This window comes from Oncorhynchus mykiss, chromosome 12 (assembly GCF_057628025.1).
Source record: "Oncorhynchus mykiss isolate SJ-2025 chromosome 12, ASM5762802v1, whole genome shotgun sequence".
In the NCBI taxonomy this organism is placed as follows: Eukaryota; Metazoa; Chordata; class Actinopteri; order Salmoniformes; family Salmonidae; genus Oncorhynchus; species Oncorhynchus mykiss.
The window spans coordinates 57637501-57657460 of record NC_143033.1 but is presented as its reverse complement, the minus strand read 5'-3'; the positions used below and the strand labels follow the sequence as shown (position 1 = coordinate 57657460).

Below are 19960 nucleotides of genomic sequence, written 5' to 3'. Positions count from 1 at the left end.
ACCCATATCAAATCTTTTCAGCCTCCTGAGGGGGGAAAGGTGCTGTCTTGATGTGTTTGGACCATGATAGTTTGTTGGTGATGTGGACACGAAGGAACTTGAAGCTCTCGACCCGCTCCACTTCAGTCCCGTCGATGTTAATGGGGGCCTGTTCGTCCCTCCTTTTCCTATAGTCCACAATCATCTCCTTTGTCTTGCTCACATTGTTGTCCTGTCACCACACTGCCAGGTCTCTGACCTCCTCCCTATAGGCTGTCTTATCGTTGTCGGTGATCAGGCCTACCACTGTTGGGTCATCAGCAAACCCTCCCCAAGCCCAAATATAAAAAAATGATGCTATAAAAATAAAAAAAAAGTGTGTGTTTATTTTGAAAGTAATAAATATAGATATTTTTAAAAGCATTCATGATTTGCGTAAATGTAATATACTAACTATTACTCTTGTTTAAAATATGAAATGTTATTACACTTGGTGAAGAGCACATTATGACTTGTTTAGGACTTGAGACTTGACGGTCTTGACTTGGGACTTGAGTGCTAAGACTTGACTTACTTGTGACTTACTTGTGACTTACTTGTGACTTACTTGTGACTTACTTGTGACTTGTAAAATAATGACTTGGTCCCACCTCTGATAAGCACTGATGTGACGTCTAAAAGTCTGACTAACCAAGGTGTGTGTGTGTATGTGTGTGTGTGTGTGTGTGTGTGTGTGTGTGTGTGTGTGTGTGTGTGTGTGTGCGCACGTCAATTAGTGAGTGCATTCTCTCAGTAATTCACATCAACCTTCTCTAGTCCTCATTAGATGACTTGAGTCATAGTGAGTGGTGTGGTTTCATAGCTGGCTGACCTGACCTGCCAGGTAATGAATGTCCTCTGTAGCTCAGTTGGTAGAGCATGGCGCTTGCAATGCCAAGATAGTCGGTTTGATTCCTGTGACCAACCATACGTAAAATGTATGCAATAGCTTTCATTATTATGACGTGAGTAGGTGGAGCCCACCGTGTTTTAATAGGACACAGCCCTGCCCACACTGTACCTGTCTGCCCCACTGAACACCACATGGTCAATAAACCCCCACTGCCCTCCACCGCCATCAGGGTGCACTAATCTCACACCACTCTGTCCACACAGCTGCTCTACCTTTATAGTCCCTTCCCTCCTCCCTCCATCCATTATATCTAGTTGGGAAAGACACACTTCTACAAAATAGCATGCTAAATCAGTTCTACAACGAGTCTTTTTGGGAAACAATCACAATTTCCTCTGTTTGAATAGCTTGTAATTAAACTGCTGTGTCCTTGGCTTCATTTACACACAGCATGGTTACCATGACACCGTGGTGATGACAGAGGTGAGAAAAGCAATCAGAGAACTAGAGAAACAGAATCACACATCAGAGTAAAATTAGATCAGCTACTGTAGGAGGCTTGGATATGTGTGTGTGTGTGTGTGTGTCTTCGTTATCATTCATGCATTTGGCATAATGTAATACCTAATCTGTATACTTAGCTAAGTCTATGAAGAAATTTGCAAGCCTGTCTTATTTTCACAAAACCTTTCTCTTAGAGTGGAGTCTGCTTTGCATGGCAAACACACTCATTTGTGTATCACGGAGGTTAGTCCAACTCAACATTAATAATGACATCAGTCAAACCTAGGAGAAGGCAGCAACAGATGTGCAGCCATGTCTACGGCTCAGTGTGTGTGCCACAGCTGCTCAGAGCGAAGGCTTCTTACCACTGAGGAAAACAGGGTGAAAGGACAGGAACAGAGAGGGTCAGGCTGCAGAAGAGTGTCTTAATGACTCACAAAAACAGTGTGTGTGTGTCAGCACTGACCTCATTGTAGTCCAGTGAGGAGTCGTTGCACATGGAACACACAGTGGCCAGCTCCAGTAGTCCATCATAGTCTCCGCACTGGACCACCTTGTCCCCTTTCAACCTGGAAAAGAACGCACATATATATTTTTTTTCTATCCTTGTGGGACCAGACAATTTATTCCCATTCAAAATTATATTTACCTTAACCTCTAACCATTAAACTAACCTTAACCCTAAACCCTAAAATAGCCTTTTTCCTTGTGGGAACTGGCAAAAAAAGTCACAATCATATCATTATTTGTTTTTTTTAAACTATCCTTCTGGGGGACTTCTAGTCCCCACAATGATAGTAACCCCCACCCCCCCGACATTTGTTAGATACTAGCACACCTTAATTCACTCTCATAACTAATAATTGAGTAAATGTACAATGTGATTTCTGTACACACAAGCTGTATCTAACCCATTCAGTTGTGTAACTGCCAGTGTCTTAAGATCAAGATTTCAAATACACTGAGTGTACAAAACATTAGGAACACCTTCCCAATATTGAGTTGCACCTCTCAGAACAGGCTCAATTTGTCAGGGCATAGACTGTACGAAGTGTGGAAAGCGTTCCACAGGGATGCTGGCCCATGTTGACTCCAATGCTTCCCATAGGTGTGTCAAGTTGGCGGGATGTCCCTTGGGTGGTGGAGCACTCGTGATACACATGGGGAAACTGTTGAGTGTGAAAAACCCAGGAGAATTGCAGTTCTTGACACACAAACCGGTGCGCCTGGCAGCCACTACCATACCCTTTTCAAAAAGGTGCATACATTTGTCTTGCCCATTCATTCTTTGAATGTCACACATACACAATCCATGTCCACATTTATCTCCCCTTCATCTACACTGATTGAAGTGGATAGGGTGACCACATTTAAAAACACCCAAATGTGGGGCATGATGATTTTGCAGGACATTAACGGGGCAGTGTAGCCTACATTACTTATTTTTTGTTGTTTTTGTGGGGGGTGGCTGGGCTATTGAATCTCATTATATAATATGCATTAAATGCATCCTCCAATTGCAACATCTACCTATGCCCACACATATTGTCTCAATAATATTTTCTATGTTTAATACCCTCAAATACCAAGGTGGGCATTCCTAATTTCAAAATAGGCCACCATCACTGTCAATCGTGAATTATACATCTGTATCACGTTTTACCGGTGAAACGTCCAAACTGCATCTACATGCCAGCCATTTGATCTCAATCAGTTTCATAGGAATATGCATTTAGAGCTTGAATTACTGTTCCATGAACAAATTAGAACAGGTGGTGTTATAACTATAGCCTAGCCTTGCTGTATTTTGTTTCAATCCCAGCACATTCTGCCTAGTGGCACGCAAGGTTGAGTTTGGGCCACAGGAAAAAAAGTGCGACTTCAGTTAACCATCCTAAAATGGAATGAGAAATTAGGTGGTGTTTTTCAATGCAACAGTGAAATTACTATATTTCTTACTGTTATGTAGAATACTAATTAATCATTGTGTGGTCTTCTAAGAAATTGATTCAGCTGCTTTGATCTAACTTCACTAAACAAGCACCATTGTGAGAAGTGGTTGAGCGACACTCCGGTGCACGCCAGCAGCACTAAGCCCCTGCTCCCGCTGCACCAAACGAGCTAATTGAAGCACACCTAGCCTACTCTTTTGCCAAATGCAAAATTTGGTGATGCAGAAACGAAATTTATGAAAATCTGAGAATATTTGACCAAGGAAACATTTTTGGCTGGTCTAAAACAGTTACGAAGGGAGAGTTAAAACAGGATCGAGTGAAGTAGCAGCAAATATGTTGAATGAGCAACTAATGAGCATGGAGAGCCTCAAGTTTGACGAAATTACCGTAGTTCTTTCAGTCTACTTCTGTAGCGCATCAGAAGCATGCTTTTTGTAAATAATTAGGACTAACTGTTCTCTCCAATTTTTTGCTGTAATTTAACCAGAAAGGATTTGAGAAATCTGATTGGTTGACGATAAGGCTTATGAAATTGGCCTACCTCGCGTCTTGCATTGAGCAGAATATCACCAGTGCCACATCGTTATGATATACATCTTCTCATAAGTGCAACATGACCCCAAGAGATAGGTTGGAATGTCTGACTCTTTTTCTAAATTAGTGGTATTTGAATTTGTTGTTCAAATACAGTACATAATTGTTTGATTGCGGAACAAATGGCCAAAATGGGGGAATGCCCACAATCTGAGACAGGTAGTCATCCTATTAATAGGTGACATCAATAAGGGATCATTGCATTCACCTGGTCAGTCTTTGTCAAGGAAAGAGCAGGTGTTCTTAATGTTTTGTATACTCAGTGTACGTCTGCAACGACAGTAATATAAATGACACCCATAACATAGAGCTCCTAGTCAGTTTTAGAATGGGTAACTAGCAATAGGCTGGTGCTAACGCTTTATCATGGACGAAGTGTGCAAAGTGTTGAAGGTACCAAACTGTCTGTTCAAGCAGTTGGCACACAACTCGGACACTCATTGGCATAGCACAAGACATGCAACCAGAGGTCTCTTCACAGTTCCCAGGTCAAGAACAGATGCTGGGAAGCACACATAATTAAATAGAACCAAAGACTAAATGTAACTCTGCCACCCCAGGTAACTCAAGCTAGCAATAAAACCAGAAACGAAAACAAGATTAATAAAAATAAAAAAATAAATGGAAACACCTTACGGCACAACGGGGACTGTGGAGAGACATTTTTATATATTTTGTACTGTATCATTTCTTGTATTTCGTAGGTGGGTGGCCTTGTACGGGCAGGAGCTCTCTCGTTTATGAAGAGTGAGGCAGAAGCAGGAAATGATGTAGTAGTGTAGTGTTTTGTATATCATGTTATTATTTAATTTATGTATTTTTGTTTCCTGTTCGGACCCCAGGAAGAGTGCAACGACTAATTGAGATCATAATAAATAGTGCGAAATACTACAACACACTTAATTTTCATCATGAGCCAAATCTTTTGGTTTTCTACACAAAGTTTCAAAGGAAATGCTGTGATCTATTCAATAAACAAAATAGCAGGAACAGTGGCATCTAGTGGGCAAAACCTAGAGAATATTGCTATTCTCTGAAAAGTGGGAGGGAAAAAACATCCCCAGGTTCACAGGGAATACAATACATAGTATGGAGAAGCAATACTCCAAGCCACAGCTTCATTCTACTTGTCAAACATTGAGAACTGATACTGTATACTGGTTGTTGGAGTAGGATTGGCATTGGGTGTTGAGGGTACGTAGGTGGCTTTTGACAATTTTTCATGTCGTACTCATTGGTAGGAAGAAGTTTGGTCCAAATCAGATGTTGGGTACTATATTTATTGAATATTATGCTATAAATAAAATTAACAAAATACTGTTTTAGGAATGCCAATCCTGTTTCAGATCAATCTGTAATGACATGGAACAACTCGTTAATGTGAGTGTTAATGTGAGTGTGTTTGTGCGTTGGGAGCAGCAGCAGTTGCTGGTTGGTTGCATGACCACATGGCCCACAGCCCACTAGAGGCAGCAACAGTTGCTAGTAGAGCAACAGCCCACACAACAACCCACGCTGTATGGCACTGCACCGCAAGGCATGCCAGCCTGAGATTTCATAACATCTCAGTAGAGAACAAGTTTCACACCCACAAACCAACCAGAACAGTGATTAGGACTTCATACATCTTTCTAAAACACAGTATCATCATGTTGCATTATATTGGATATAATCATGAGGTTTTAATCAACTTCAGTAGAGAAATTGTAACAAGGGAACAGTCTGAAGGGGAACATTTGGCATGGTAAGACATCATGAGAGCATAGTACTTAACCCTTCCCAAAATGTAAATGTTTGAACCAGAAGAACTACAAAAAGCATATGCATAACCATGGTAGCAATTGAAAAGAGAACACTGGTCTGATAATTTCCCCATAATCTCCAAAGGTGAGGAAACCAGTTCCCCTAACAAGACTGAATCCAAACATTACACGGTTGATTTTCTATTTACTGTACTTCTCAGAGCATTTGTCAATAATGAAATCTGAAAACACTCTGGATACTGTACATTCAGTAACATACGACTGACTATTCACTGAAATGTGCACAATACGAAAAAACTATTACAAGGGTTTGAGTGAGAGGTCTAAGTGTGTGTCTCAGTGGCCACACACCTCTCCAAACTGTGCGCAGTTCCCAAGTAATTTCAATACACTTTTATGACTCAAGGAAAGAGCTGTCAACTATAAAGGTGCTTTTATACTCTCTCCTAGCTTTGCCATTGAGGAACATAAGCAAGCACACTAGATTTTTGTTTGGAGCACAGCCCTGAGTCCCCAGCATCACACAATAACTGTTGTTGTTTACGCAATCCAAAAAACGTTCCATTATAAAATCGCAATCGTTGCCAGGTGGGCATCATTTGAAAGCTTATTCTATTGCCAACATGGCTGACTAAGACACTTCAGACAAACAATTGGAATTTTAGCGAATGGAGTCATGGGTGCATTCAAGTGCGTATTCCGCAGCCAATTTCCTTCACAATACAACTAACATAAGCTCATTTTGTTCAGGGTCGACCCAGGATATAAGGCACATCCTCTTTGTAACTGTGGATCAAACATGGCGATCATAAAACGTTGATACTGTAAATTACATGAGTTTTCAAATATGGACATGTGAGGTACACATTTGGACTTCCAGGTATGTGGTTTGCTTGTATGACATCAAAACTGTATTTATTATAACTCCGTCTCATCTTTCAGAACACAAACCGTTCCCGATGTACAGCATTTCCCTCACACAAACCCTTCCCGATGTACAGCATTTCCCTCACCGAGACTTCAAAAAATGTGCAAAAGAATCCCAATTAGTGGGAGGGATGGGGGCATCTTGTCGAGTGAGCTGCGAAGTGGAGAACCTGAGCTCTGACATGTATAGCATGTTACCGTACAGCCACTGTGTTCCAATTTAGCTGCTTATCAATGACAAAACTGCCATTTTCAAACCGTATACAGGATGACAGGGGCTGTGAGTGGAAAGTGTTACCAATAAATACCTCAGCATTTCAAAACCATAACAGAGGTTGATATTGAAGTCGTTATTGTAAAAGAGAATGTGCTCTCAACTTGTGACTTTCTGTATTTAATTTTCTAATGAAAAGCAGAAGGGATGAACACTGAAGAAGATCTAGTTCTGGGCCTTTGCAGGTAGTCATTTGGGGAATTAGACTAGAGTGGGCACTCCAGATAGCGAGAGAGGAGGTCGTCAATCGGGCTATACTGACATTATACAGGAAGGGAAGGACTGAGATCAAGTCTGGAACACTATGACTTTGGCCCAGCTACACCCCAATCTCGCTAGTCAGAGCTATTTGTCATCTATTCCTCTAGGTTTTCTCCACAGTGAGACTATTTTAATAGTTGTCACAGGTCGGTGTCCTTTCCTCTCTGCGCTATCTGTTCCATCATGGAAAAAGTTCACATGCTTCAGGAAAACATCATTTGCATTCTCCCTAAATTTCCCCAGAGCTGTTTGCGACAGAGGAAAACAGAGTAAACCTGGGGGTGGGAATGGGAGTTGGTATGGGGAAGGAAGGAGACTTCAAAAGAAACCCCTTTATATTAAATGGAAAAAAGGAGGTTAGGGGGCTTTTAACAGCAGGCCGGCCAGATGAAAGTGGTCGTGGTGGGACCAAGGCTTTTCCACTACCGCCTGTAAAAATAGGTGTTTGTCTGTCCAAGGACAGGGAAGGTTAACAATGGCCAGCCTTAACTTTCCTCTGGGGCTCAGTGCTTTCAGACTCTGGACCACACTCAACACACAATTTGCTGGGAAGTGTAGGAGATAAACCTCATAGTGTGTGTGTGTTTGTTAGTTTGTGTACGCATGGGTACGTGTTTCCCACTTTGATGCCACAGTCACCACGAGTTGTAACCTGAAATCACACTTACAGTCATTTGCACTCTGTACACTAATACAAAGAAAGGTAGGAGGGGACACTCACACTTGCCCTTCAGGGGCATAGGTGGAGCCAGTTATAGAGAACTCATGGACAGCACAGCTGGAATCCTCCACCTTGTCCACCACAAACATCTGGAGAGAGAAGAGAGTTGGGATAGATAAAGCAGGTTAATGTAGGCTAGGATATCGTCAAAGAGTATACAGAAACTCTGTGCCAGGGATTCCCAGAGTTCTGTACAGGGCCATGGGAGAGGTGAAGGACATTCCCGCCCCAGGCTGCTGACGCGGAGGGAAACACACTCACACACGCTCCCACACTCCCATTCAGTTGTAGCGCCACTCAACTAAGGGCTTTCCCACCACATAATGTCACACAGCAGTTTTTGTTCTTTCCTTCTCTATTTTTCCCAGCAGGCATTGGTTCCTGTGTTTACTGATCTTGGGACCAAACTATACCCTAAGCTACCAGTCTGTAATCCTGGCATACATAGCATGGATTTCTAACCACACTGTTAGTGGAAGGCTAAGACTTGGGGGGGGGGGACGACAGCGAGCGAGAATGAGAGAGCAAGTTGTTTCCCAGGTCAAATGTTGTTTTGATGTCTTGTCCGTCCTTCCCTGTGATCAGACTACTGTGTTGCCCAGAGCTCTGCTTTGTCTGCACTCATGTATTGATTTCCTGTGTAGAGAGCCCAGCCAAGAACAATTAGGGTTTGGCTATGCTGACAGGTCTTTTAGGCTGGCAGCCCAGTGGTGAGGGTGGGGGTTCTACTGTAGCCTTGGATCCTTGGCCTGTAGCCCCTTGGCCTGTAGCCCCTTCTCTCCTGTGTGTGTGTGTTACATGCATGCATTCGATCTGGCCCTCTCCTTTCTCTCTTGTTCTGGCTGCAGCGGTGATAACAGGTGGAATGGATCTGATGAGGTTCATTTATGGGAGTGCATCGATTGGCTTGTCACAGGGGTCTGTTGTTCCATTCACACTGGCTGGGACCCCTGAGGAGGTTACAAAACAGACACGCAGCCTTTGACTTTCCTCACATCAATATTCTCTCTCTGTAATCACAGACTTGCCATCTGGACCAGACACAACCATAGTAACCATGGAGAGAAGGGAGGAGATTGACTAGGGCGGTCAGGTCGTGCACACACACTAAGGAAAATACTCCCTCCTGTCCGGGTTTTACTCAACTTTAAAGTCAATTAAATCTGGACGATTAAAGAATGAATGAAGAAAAAAAAAACGTATTTTCCCTTCACTACATCCGCTGCTACTGCTTCTAGAGGGTGTGTGTCTTCTGTTTATACCGAGAGTAGTTTACAAAACACGTGTGTGAAATCTACTCCAGATGAGAAGGTCTTTAACATTACACAGATCAGAGTCATCATGTCTGGAACTGCTCATTTAGACAATGGGAAGTCGTACTCAGGGGGTTTCAAATTAACAGTGACTATCTAATAACACTGGCTATCTATCAATTTAAAGACACTGCAAACAATGTGACCATTAGTCAGTCTAGGGTCTAACCTGACTATGATGGCTAGTTCTATGCGACGCTGGATGCTCAGGTGACATAACAGGTTCTCTAGGATAGATCGAGCATCAAGAACAACAACCCTCCTCTGCCACAGAAGCTTTATCTACTGACAATCTACCTACCGTGGGCCTCCTCAAACAGTAACTGAGTAACAAACTGAATAATGTGAATGAGAAAAATTATTAGACTGACAAATAACCGCTGTGATTGGTGCCCCAGTGTGTCTGTGGCCCAGATCATACACTGTTCTTTAGGAGATGAGATAGGAGCTGGATTCTGTGTCTTAAATCTTTTTTTCACTGATCCTGGATATGTCACCTTGGAGCCCAGGAGACGACTGCAGTAATTATTGGAAAGGGGATACCTAGCCAGTTGCACAACTAAATGCATACCCACTCAAAATGTGTCTTCCACATTTAACCCAACCCCCTCTGAATCTTAGAGGTGCAGGGGGCTGTCTTAATCGACGTCCACGTCATTGGTGCCCAGGGAGCAGTTGTTGTTGGGGTGTAACTTCCTTGCTCAAGGCCATAACGGCAGATTTTTTCCACTTTGCCGGCTCAGCAATTCGATCCAGCAACCTTTCGTTTACTGGCCCAACGCTCTTCACCGCTAGGCTACCTGCTGCCCCTTATTGTGCATAGTCCCTGATAAGTAAGCTAACAACATAAAATACATGTCAAATCAAACTGTCATATGCGCCGAAGACCACAAGTGTAGACCTTACCATGAAATGCTTACTTACAAACCCTTAACCAACAGTGCAGTTCAAGAAGAGTTAAGAAAATAGTCAATGTGCTGGGGTACAGGTTACTGATACAATGTTTTACCACATGGCCTATCAGGACTGCTATTAGCATATTTGTAATAACTGCTATTTCAGTGTTTTGGTCATGTTTGTCACTGCATATTTCTCTCACTATCAGAGATGTGGTTTCCATGGAAACAAGGCTTCATATAAGGATTCATATGAACCAATGGTGCCTGTCTGTAGAAGTTGAAACTCTCCTCAATACAATTTGACTTGCCCTATATTGTGTGTATTGTGCTGTGTTGGCAGCAGTACCAAAGTGAGAGTGTCCCTGCTCTGTGTACTGGAAATTAAATGGTATGTCGTCATAGAGGGTATTCACTCCTGTGTGTGACCGTGCCCTGGGATATCCCCTCGGCTGGGAAAGCAGGATATGACAGGGCTACGGGACACAGACGTTCTTATCAGAACCATATGGCACAGCTAGACCCAGCTTAAGGTCAAGGACACGCTTGCACACACACGGACAGACAGGCAAGCACGCAGACAAGCACGCAGGCAAGCACGCAGGCAAGCACGCAGACGCACATGCAGGCAGACACACGCAGGCAGAGGCAAGCCCGCAGACACACGCACACAGGCAGGCATAGGCATGCACACAGACACACGCACGCAGGATAAAGGCACGCAAGCAGATGCACGAAGACAGGCAGACGCAGGCAGGCTCACGCGCACGCAGGCAGGCAGACGCGCACGCAGGCTCACGCTCGCACGGACACGCAGGCAGACGCACGCTCTCAGACGCAGGCAGGCAGACGCACGCTCTCAGACGCAGGCAGGCAGGCAGACGCACGCTCGCAGACGCACGCAGGCAGGCAGGAAGACGCAGGCAGACGCACGCTCGCAGACGCACGCAGGCTCACAGGCAGACGCACGCTGGCAGACGCACGCTCTCTCGCAGGCAGGGTGACGCACGCAGACGCAGGCAGGCAGACACTCAGTCAGATGCACGCAGGAGCACGCTCGCACTCTCTCGCGGGCAGACGCTCGCTCTCTCGCGGGCAGACGCTCGCTCTCTCACGGGCAGACGCTCGCTAACTCGCGCAGGCAGACGCAGGTTCACTCGCGCAGGCAGACGCTGGTTCTCTTGCGCAGGTAGACGCAGGTTCTCTTGCGCAGGTAGACGCAGGTTCACTCACGCAGGCAGGTTCACTCGCGCAGGCAGAGGCGGGCACGCTCGCACGCAGGCACGCGCAGGCACGCAGGGCACACGCGCGCGCAGGCACGCGCACGCAGGCGCGCAGGCACACACGCAGGCACACACGCAGGCACACACGCAGGCACACACGCAGGCACACACGCAGGCACACACGCAGGCACACACGCAGGCACACACGCAGGCACACACGCAGGCACACACGCAGGCACACACGCAGGCACACACGCAGGCACACACGCAGGCACACACACGCAGGCACACACACGCAGGCACACACACGCAGGCACACACACGCAGGCACACACACGCAGGCACACACACGCAGGCACACACACGCAGGCACACACACGCAGGCACACACACACACACACGCAGGCACACACACGCAGGCGCACACACAGGCGCACACACAGGCGCACACACAGGCGCACACACAGGCGCACACACAGGCGCACACACAGGCGCACACACAGGCGCACACACAGGCGCACACACAGGCGCACACACAGGCGCACACACAGGCGCACACACAGGCGCACACACAGGCACACACACACACGCAGGCACACACACAACTCACAAGCGAGGAAAATGTAGAGTAGGATTTTTTTTTTTTTTTAAGTCAAATATATTGCAAATTAAAGCTTTACAAATCCATATCTGATCCTTGCTCCTGGACTGGCATCCTGGAAACCCTGAAATGCCCTTAAGGTTCCATCATCACTCTAAAACAAAATGGAAAAACACCACTGACCCAATGTTAGGACTGAGGAGAGAGTTGCTTTCATTTATTTTTGTTAACCTTGATTTATAGAGGTTAGTCTCAGAGACAAAATCTATAATACAAGAGAGACCTGGGTTCAAAATGACAGCAGATAAGTCAGGGACCATTTCCCCTGGCGTTTCCTATCAGGTAAATTCTATCACTCAAAACTGATGGAAAAACAACGCTGCACCACGGGGAGGGAGAGCAGGTCTGTGTTTCCCTTAATCTCTCAGCTACATTAAGCTAATATACCCTGGGAACGGAGGGTAAATATTTACCAGAGAGAGCAGAGCAGTTGAGTCCCAAATGGCACCCTTTTCCCTTTATAGAGCACTACTTTTGACTAGAGACCATAGGTTTGGGAGTCAACCCAGGTCTCTTTCCAGCAGCCAGGTTCCTAGGTAGGCAAAGAGTGACCAGGGATAGCGGTTAGCTCAGCTCAGCTCAGGGAGATTACCCAGTTCTGTTATACTTCCACAGGACAGTAGGGAACTCCCGCTCTCCCTCTCTCTCGAATGCTGCCGATGGTTGGAACAATGTATACACATTTACTGACTGGGGCAAGCGGTCAGTTTCTACTAGCCACGTCATCGCAGAGAGGGTAAGGGAGAGAGAGCAAGAGATAGAGAGAAAGAGCGAAAGAGGGGCAAGAGAGAGCAGCATCCTCTCAAGCAGGAAACAACAGTTGTGCAACCCTCTAGAGCTTCTTATACACACAGATGCACTGCATGCTGAAACAAAACATACAGGAAAGGCAGCAGAGCAGCACGGAAGAGATAGCTCAAACCTCCTGAGAATATCATACAAACACAGTGAAACAGCAGGGACAAACAAATATAAAATGCAATCACAAACACAGAAAAGTTTGGGGTCACTTAGAAATGCCCTTGTTTTTTTGGAAAGAAAAGCACATTTTGTTCCATTTTAAAATAGCATAAAAAATTGATCAGAAATACAGTGTAGACATTGTTAATGTTGTAAATGACTATTGTAGCTTGAAAACAGACATTTTGAGCCTGTAATCAAACCCACAAATGCTGACGCTCCAGATACTCAACTAGTCTAACGAAGGGCAGTTTTATTGCTTCTTTAAATCAGAACAGTTTTCAGCTGTGCTAGCATCATTGCAAAAGGGTTTTCTAATGATCAATTAGCCTTTTAAAATGATAAACTTGGATTAGCTAACACAACGTGCCATGGGAACACAGGAGTGATGGTTGCTGATAATGGGCCTCTTTGCGCCTATGTAGATACTCAAATATCAGCCGTTTCCAGCTACAATAGTCATTTATAAACATTAACAATGTCTACACTGTATTTTGGACAAAAAATTAGCTTTTCTTTAAAAAAAACAAGGACATTTATATGTGACCCCAAACCTTTGAACGGTAGTCTATGTGTGAAGGGATCAGGCTACATCTCAGTCATCAAATGTTATATACACACACACACAGCCCTTTGCACCCTCAGGTCTACACATAAAACACCAACTGGTGACCTGGGTTGAGCTCTTAGTTTTCACATCAATAAGCAAATACAAATACATGGACTCCATGACAGACAGACAGAGCGAGCGAGGGTAGAGAGAGCGAGAGAGCCCAGGAAGCAACACGTCAAGTCCAGATACAACTACACTGCAGTTAAAACAAACACACACCAGACTTTTTTATAGACCATGTTCTGGATGGCCTGTATGTAAAAGCACTGCCTGGCACACTGGCTGTACAGTACTGTAACTGAACAAACAGTGTGGCAAACACCCTTTAAGGCAGGCACAGGTGGATGCTAGTTCTCCACTATCGTTTAGTCTTCATGTGCTCAGCTGGTAATACACTTGTGTCCTCCGGCAACCTCTTCCAACATAAATCATCATCCATTCAGGTTGCAAAGGCATCGGTTCCTCCTTAACTAGCTTTAATGGCGTGCCCCCCCCCCCCCCCCAAAAAAAACGGAATATATGCTATGCATGCAGTCTTAAAATACCACCATTTTGGAATTTTATGACAACTTCAGGATGTTGCACACCGCATTTAGCCAATCAGGTTGCAAGTGTTGTTTACCCCTGGCTGAACGCGGGGCACAACATCAGGAAGTAGCATCTAGCATGGCGGTGGGAAATTGTTTTATTATGACAGTATGCATCTTTTCCCTGTGTTTTCTGCAGCGGCTAGTTAACCCTATCAGTCCCAAGACCCCAGCAAAAATCAGCTTTCCATGTGTCGGACTTTCCTTTATCTGCATGTCCAGCCCTTATTTTTAGCCTCAATTAAGTATTTTACCATTTCCTTTTCAGGACAACCAGGGCTACAAGTACAACACAAAACAACTTGACAAATAGTTGCATTCGTGAATTATTGACAAATGGCAATAAAAGAAAAATGGTCCACCAAAGCAAAAACCTGATAAAAAATGATTTTATACGAATGATAACCGTTGTTTGCTCAGTGGGAAATGAATATCCAACTAGTCCGTGACAACTGTGTGGAGTGTGTGTCAGCAACTGTGTGAGCTTATTACAGTATTAGACACTATGTCCTGGGATATCCTATGATCTTCTAACGACTTGTAGCTTGTGAGTGTCATAGAGCAAAACAGGTGCATGTTCGTTATCCATGATAAGTCTCAGCTTTTCATGGATAGCTTTTAAATCGTTTGTAGTTCAAAACATTCGGACTCAGTTTTTTTTGTAAAAAGACGCGGCCCCGGGCCCCTTCGGGATCCGCCCTTGTCTCACAAACACCGCTCGAGCTCAGCCCCCGTTAATCATGTTTTATGTATGAACCAATCACTGCGGGACACGAGTGTATTACCAGCTGAGCATATTAAGCCTTGAAGATCGTGGAGCTCTAGCACCCACTAGCAGCTGCCTAGGCTACCTTAATGGGAACAGGCTTCATCTCAGTCATCAAATTTGATAAAAATATTGACTTATAGGCAACTTTCATATTCCAAATTGGCAAATAACATGACCACTGGCCAGCATGTACAATTTAGAGGTACAACAAATTTGAAATGCAGTTTGATCTTTCTCATAGGTGAGAGGTCAGGTGAGGGTAAGAGGAGTTAACTGTGGTTAGGCGGTGTGTGTGTGTGTGCGTGCGTGCACGCTGGGTGGGGTGAGCCAGATCCTGCTCCAGAGGCTAAATGGAAGCCAAGACAAACAGTGGCCCTGGCATTTCCTCTGTGGTAGAGCAGAGCAGGCACACACCCACCCACCCACCCGACCAAGGTGTGGAGAGGAATGGGATGGGCTGTGGGATTCCACAAGAGTGACAATATGGGTGTGTGTTTCTGACTCCTGTGCTTGCACTGTGCATGTAGCCTATTTTTCTGTACATGAAGGTCTCTAATGGTTATTTAGCAGCTGCAGGTTTGACATTTGAAAACATATCTGTGCTCTGAGCTTCCTGCCTGCTGGCTGTCTGTGCCAGCCTCTCTCAGGGTCAGTGAGAGGGCCATGTAGTACTGTGGCCTACAGTACAGTGTGCCGTTTGGTCCTGCCAGCCTGCATGCCTGCCCTGTCTAGGCTAGCTACACCAGCTCTCAAATGGCTGGCTGACGGTAAACATTACAACATCGCAGGGATTTTCCATCACTACTAACCTCACCTGTCCCCCATCCAAAACCTGTGTGTGTGCGCGCGCACACACACACACACACACACACGCGCGCCTGCGTGTCCAAACCCATCACTAACAGTATTGGAAAGAACACAGATGTGCTTTGAGATTAGGTTGTTTATGAGTTTGGCTAATCTTAACACAGAATATAATCTGATTGACTGAAGGCTTCTCAGCATGAAGGAAGTGTCAATCATTTATAAAGATGAAAGTGGATTACAATGCTTTGGTTTTTCTCTGAACTCTGAAACTAAATATCCTGGGCCGGTACAATGACAAAACATCCTCTACAACTGCAGGTAGCCTAGTGGTTAGATAAGTGGGCCTGCAACCAAAAGGTTGTCGGGTAGTATCCCAAGACCAAAAAAGCACTTAACACTTTAAAAACGTGTTTTTCTTCACGTCAAAGCGTTATCACAGCGCATGTGAACAGCTGTCAATCGCACTAATATTACAGTCGCACATCAAACCATTCACACTAATATCACTTGAAAGTGTTCCCAGACTCACCCTGCAGACAGACATCTGGTTAGTGGTGAGGGTGCCAGTCTTGTCAGAGCAGATGACAGAAGTGCAGCCCAGGGTCTCCACAGAGGGCAGGCTGCGGACGATGGCGTTCTTTTTGGCCATGCGTCGGGTCCCCAGCGCCAGGCAGGTGGTGATAACAGCAGGTAGACCTGAGGGGGTAAGAGAGGCAGGATTGGATAGAGTGGAATGGACCGATACAGTACAGTAACATGGACAGTAGTGGTGCACGGGTCAGATGTTTATTCACCAGCAGTCGCCCGCAATTTTCTAATTACCTCCCAACTATGTGACATAATACAAATCTGAGACCTGCACCCGACTCGAACCTGCAAATATAGAAATTGCACTATAGGCTAGTCAGAGATGGCGATTTGTTTGACAGGAGGTTCGGGGTTTTTTGGTGCCTAATTTAGATATGTTTCTGCTTATCATTTCTGACATTTTGGTAGGATATTAGTTATTCAACTTAATTAGATAGGGGAAGCTTCTCTTCTGCCATTTTATGTTGCCCTAGAAGACTAAATAAACCCTTGCTCACCAGAATAATAGCATAAATGATCGAATGAATGCTCCAATCTAGACATCATCTCTGCTTCTGTTTAGGGACCTGGGAGAAAATTCTATAAAAATGTCCAAAACGACATCAATTTGACCGGTAGTAAAGGAAATAGAAAGCTGTGAAAACGACCCAACGTGTTTCTGATAATATTTCAGTTTAACCTGGATGCATATTTTATGTGCTTGAAAAGATAGTCTGCAGAGGTCCTAACTGTGCATTCGCATTCTCCCAATACGCTGAAAGAAATCATTGTTTCTCCACTCCTGTTCCTGAATCAAAATGTACATTCGGTGTATAATTTTACTGCAAGAAATGCTTAATTCTACAGGAGTTATTATTAACACAATGTGAGAGGTTATAGACCTGCAGTCAGTGTCCAGATTTCAGTTTCCATTTAAACCTAACAGTAGGCTACAGTTCCCTTGACATGCCATAGGCCTATTTGAAGTCCCCGTCTTGTGACGGTCGAATTTGTATAGCACCTCACAATCCCACATAACATAGACACTGCAATCATCCTCTGAGCACTTCAAATCTTTCCCAAACATGACTTTTTTGGCCCTCCCTTCTCTCTTTTTTTCTCCCCAACTCTCCATTTCGCAGTTTTTTTACTGAATTAAACTTCAACATTGTCCTTTTTGCCTCCGTCGATCTACACTACATTACCAAAAGTATGGGGACATCCGCTCTAACATCTTATTCCAAAATCATGGGCATAAATATGGAGTTGGTCCCCCCCTTTGCTGATATAATAGCCTCCACTCTACTGGGAAGGTGTTCCACTAGATGTGGAAACATTGCTGCGGGGACTTGTTCCATTCAGCCACAAAAGCATTATTAGTGAGGCCTGGCTCGCAGTCGGCGTTCCAATTCATCCTAAAGGTGTTCGATGGGGTTGAGGTCAGGGCTCTGTGCAGGCTAGTCAAGTTCTTTCACACCGATCTTGACAAACCATTTCTGTGTGGACCTCGCTTTGTGCACGGGGGCATTGTAATGCTGAAACAAGAAAGGGCTTTCCCCAAACTGTTGCCACAAAGTTGGAAGCACAGAATCATCTAGAATGAAAATTTGCGCTGTAGCGTTAACATTTCCCTTCACTGGAACTAAGGGGCCTAGCCCGGACCAACAGCCCCAGACCACTATTGATTTTAGGATTGTGTACGGCTACTCGGCCATATTAATCCATTTCGTGAAGCTCCCAATAAAACAGTTATTGCGCTGACATTGCTTCCAGAGGGAGTTTGGAACTTGGTAGTGAGTTTTCCAACCGAGGACAGATGATTGTTACACACTTCAGCACTCCGCGGTCCCGTTCTGTGAGCTTGTGTGGCCTACCACTTCGAGGCTGAGCTCTAGCAGGGCAGACATTTGACAAACTCTCTTGCTGGAAAGGTGGCATCCTATGACGGTGTCACATTGAAAGTTACTGAGCTCTTCAGTAAGGCCATTCTACAGACAATGTTTGTCTCTGGAGGTTGCATGGCTGTGTGCTTTTACACCTATCAGCAAGGGGTGGGGGTATCCACATACCTTTGCATATACAGTGCTTTTGGAAAGTATTCAGGCCTTTACTTTTTCCACATTGTTAGGTTACAGCATTATTCTAAAATGGATTAGTTTTTTTCCCCCTCATCAGTCTACACACACACACACACACACACACTACCCCATAATGACAAAGCAAAAAGAGTTGAAAAAAATATTTTTTGAATATGTATTTAAAAAATGTATACATTTACATAAGTATTCAGGACCTTTACTCAGTACTTTGTTGAAGCACCTTTGGCAGCGATTACAGCCTCCAGACTTCTTGGGTATGACGCTACCAGCTTGTATTTGGGGAGTTCCTCCCATTCTTGTCTGCAGATCCTCTCAAGCTCTGTCGAGTTGGATGTGGAGAGTCGCTGCACAGCTATTTTCAGGTCTCTCCAGAGATGTATGAGCGGGTGGTCGTGGCTAGGTGCTTAGGGTCATTGTCCTGTTGGAAGGTGAACCCTCGCCCCAGTCCGAGGTCCTGAGCAGGTTTTCATCAAGGAGCTCTGTACTTTGCGCCGGTCATCTTTGCCTCGATCCCAACTAGTCTCCCAGTCCTTGCCGCTGAAAAACATCCCCACAGCATGATGCTGCCACCAGCATGCGTCACCGTAGGGATGGTGCCAGGTTTCCTCCAGACGTGACACTTGGCATTCAGGCCAAATTTATCCTTCATCAGACCAGAAACAAATGTTTCTCATGGTCTGAGAGTCTATAGGTGACTTTTGGCAAACCGAAAGCGGGCTGTCATGTGCCTTTAACGGAGGAGTGGCTTCCATCTGGCCACTCTACCATAAAGGACTGATTGGTGGAGTGCTGCAGAGGTGGTTGTCCATAGGAACTCTCGAGCTCTGTCAGAATGACCATCGGGTTCTTGGTCACCTCCCTGACCAACGCCCTTCTCCACCGATTGCTCAGTTTTGCCGGGCGGTCAGCTCTAGAAAGAGTCTTGGTGGTTCCAAACTTCTTCCATTTAAGAATGATGAAGGTCACTGTGTTCTTGGGGACCTTCAATGCTGCAGATATGTTTTGGTACCGTTCCCCAGATCTGTGCCTCAACACAATCCTGTCTCTGAGCTCTACGGACAATTCCTGCGACCTCATGGCTTGGTTTTTGCTCTGACATGCATGGTCAACGGTGGGACCTTATATAGACAGGACCCCCCATGAATTCGATGTGTGCCTTTCCAAATCATGTCCAATCAATTGAATGTACCACATGTGGACTCCAATAAAGTTGTGGAAACATCAAGGATGATCAATGGAAAGAGGATGCACCTGAGCTCAATTTCAAGTCTCATAGCAAAGGGTCTTACAGTACCAGTCAAAAGTTTGGACACAACTACTCATTCAAGGGTTTTTATTTTTACAATTTTCTACATTGTAGAATAATAGCAAAGACATCAAAACTAAGAAATAACACATATGGAATCACGTAGTAACCAAAAACTGTTAAATATATTTGAGATTTGCGATTCTTCAAAGTAGCCACCCATTGACTTGATGACCGCTTTGCACACACTTGCCATTCTCTCAACCAGCTTCACCTGGAATTCTTTACCAACAGTCTTGAAGGAGTTCCCACATATGCTGAGCACTTGTTTGCTGCTTTTCCTTCACTC

At 44.9% G+C, this 19960-nt stretch overlaps 1 protein-coding gene across 3 annotated transcripts in view; it reads right to left on the bottom strand.

Annotated features, from left to right (window-relative positions):
- Positions 1-19960, bottom strand: part of LOC110537826 (sarcoplasmic/endoplasmic reticulum calcium ATPase 1) — an 80205-nt gene that overhangs the window by 18093 nt on the left and 42152 nt on the right. For all 3 annotated transcript variants that reach the window (XM_036937855.2, XM_090192835.1, XM_036937854.2), the window contains 3 exons: positions 16229-16395; positions 7871-7959; positions 1842-1944 (listed from right to left, as the gene is read on the bottom strand). In XM_036937855.2, the coding sequence (XP_036793750.2) occupies positions 1842-1944; positions 7871-7959; positions 16229-16395 (359 nt within the window). The remainder of the gene's footprint in view (positions 1-1841; positions 1945-7870; positions 7960-16228; positions 16396-19960) is intronic.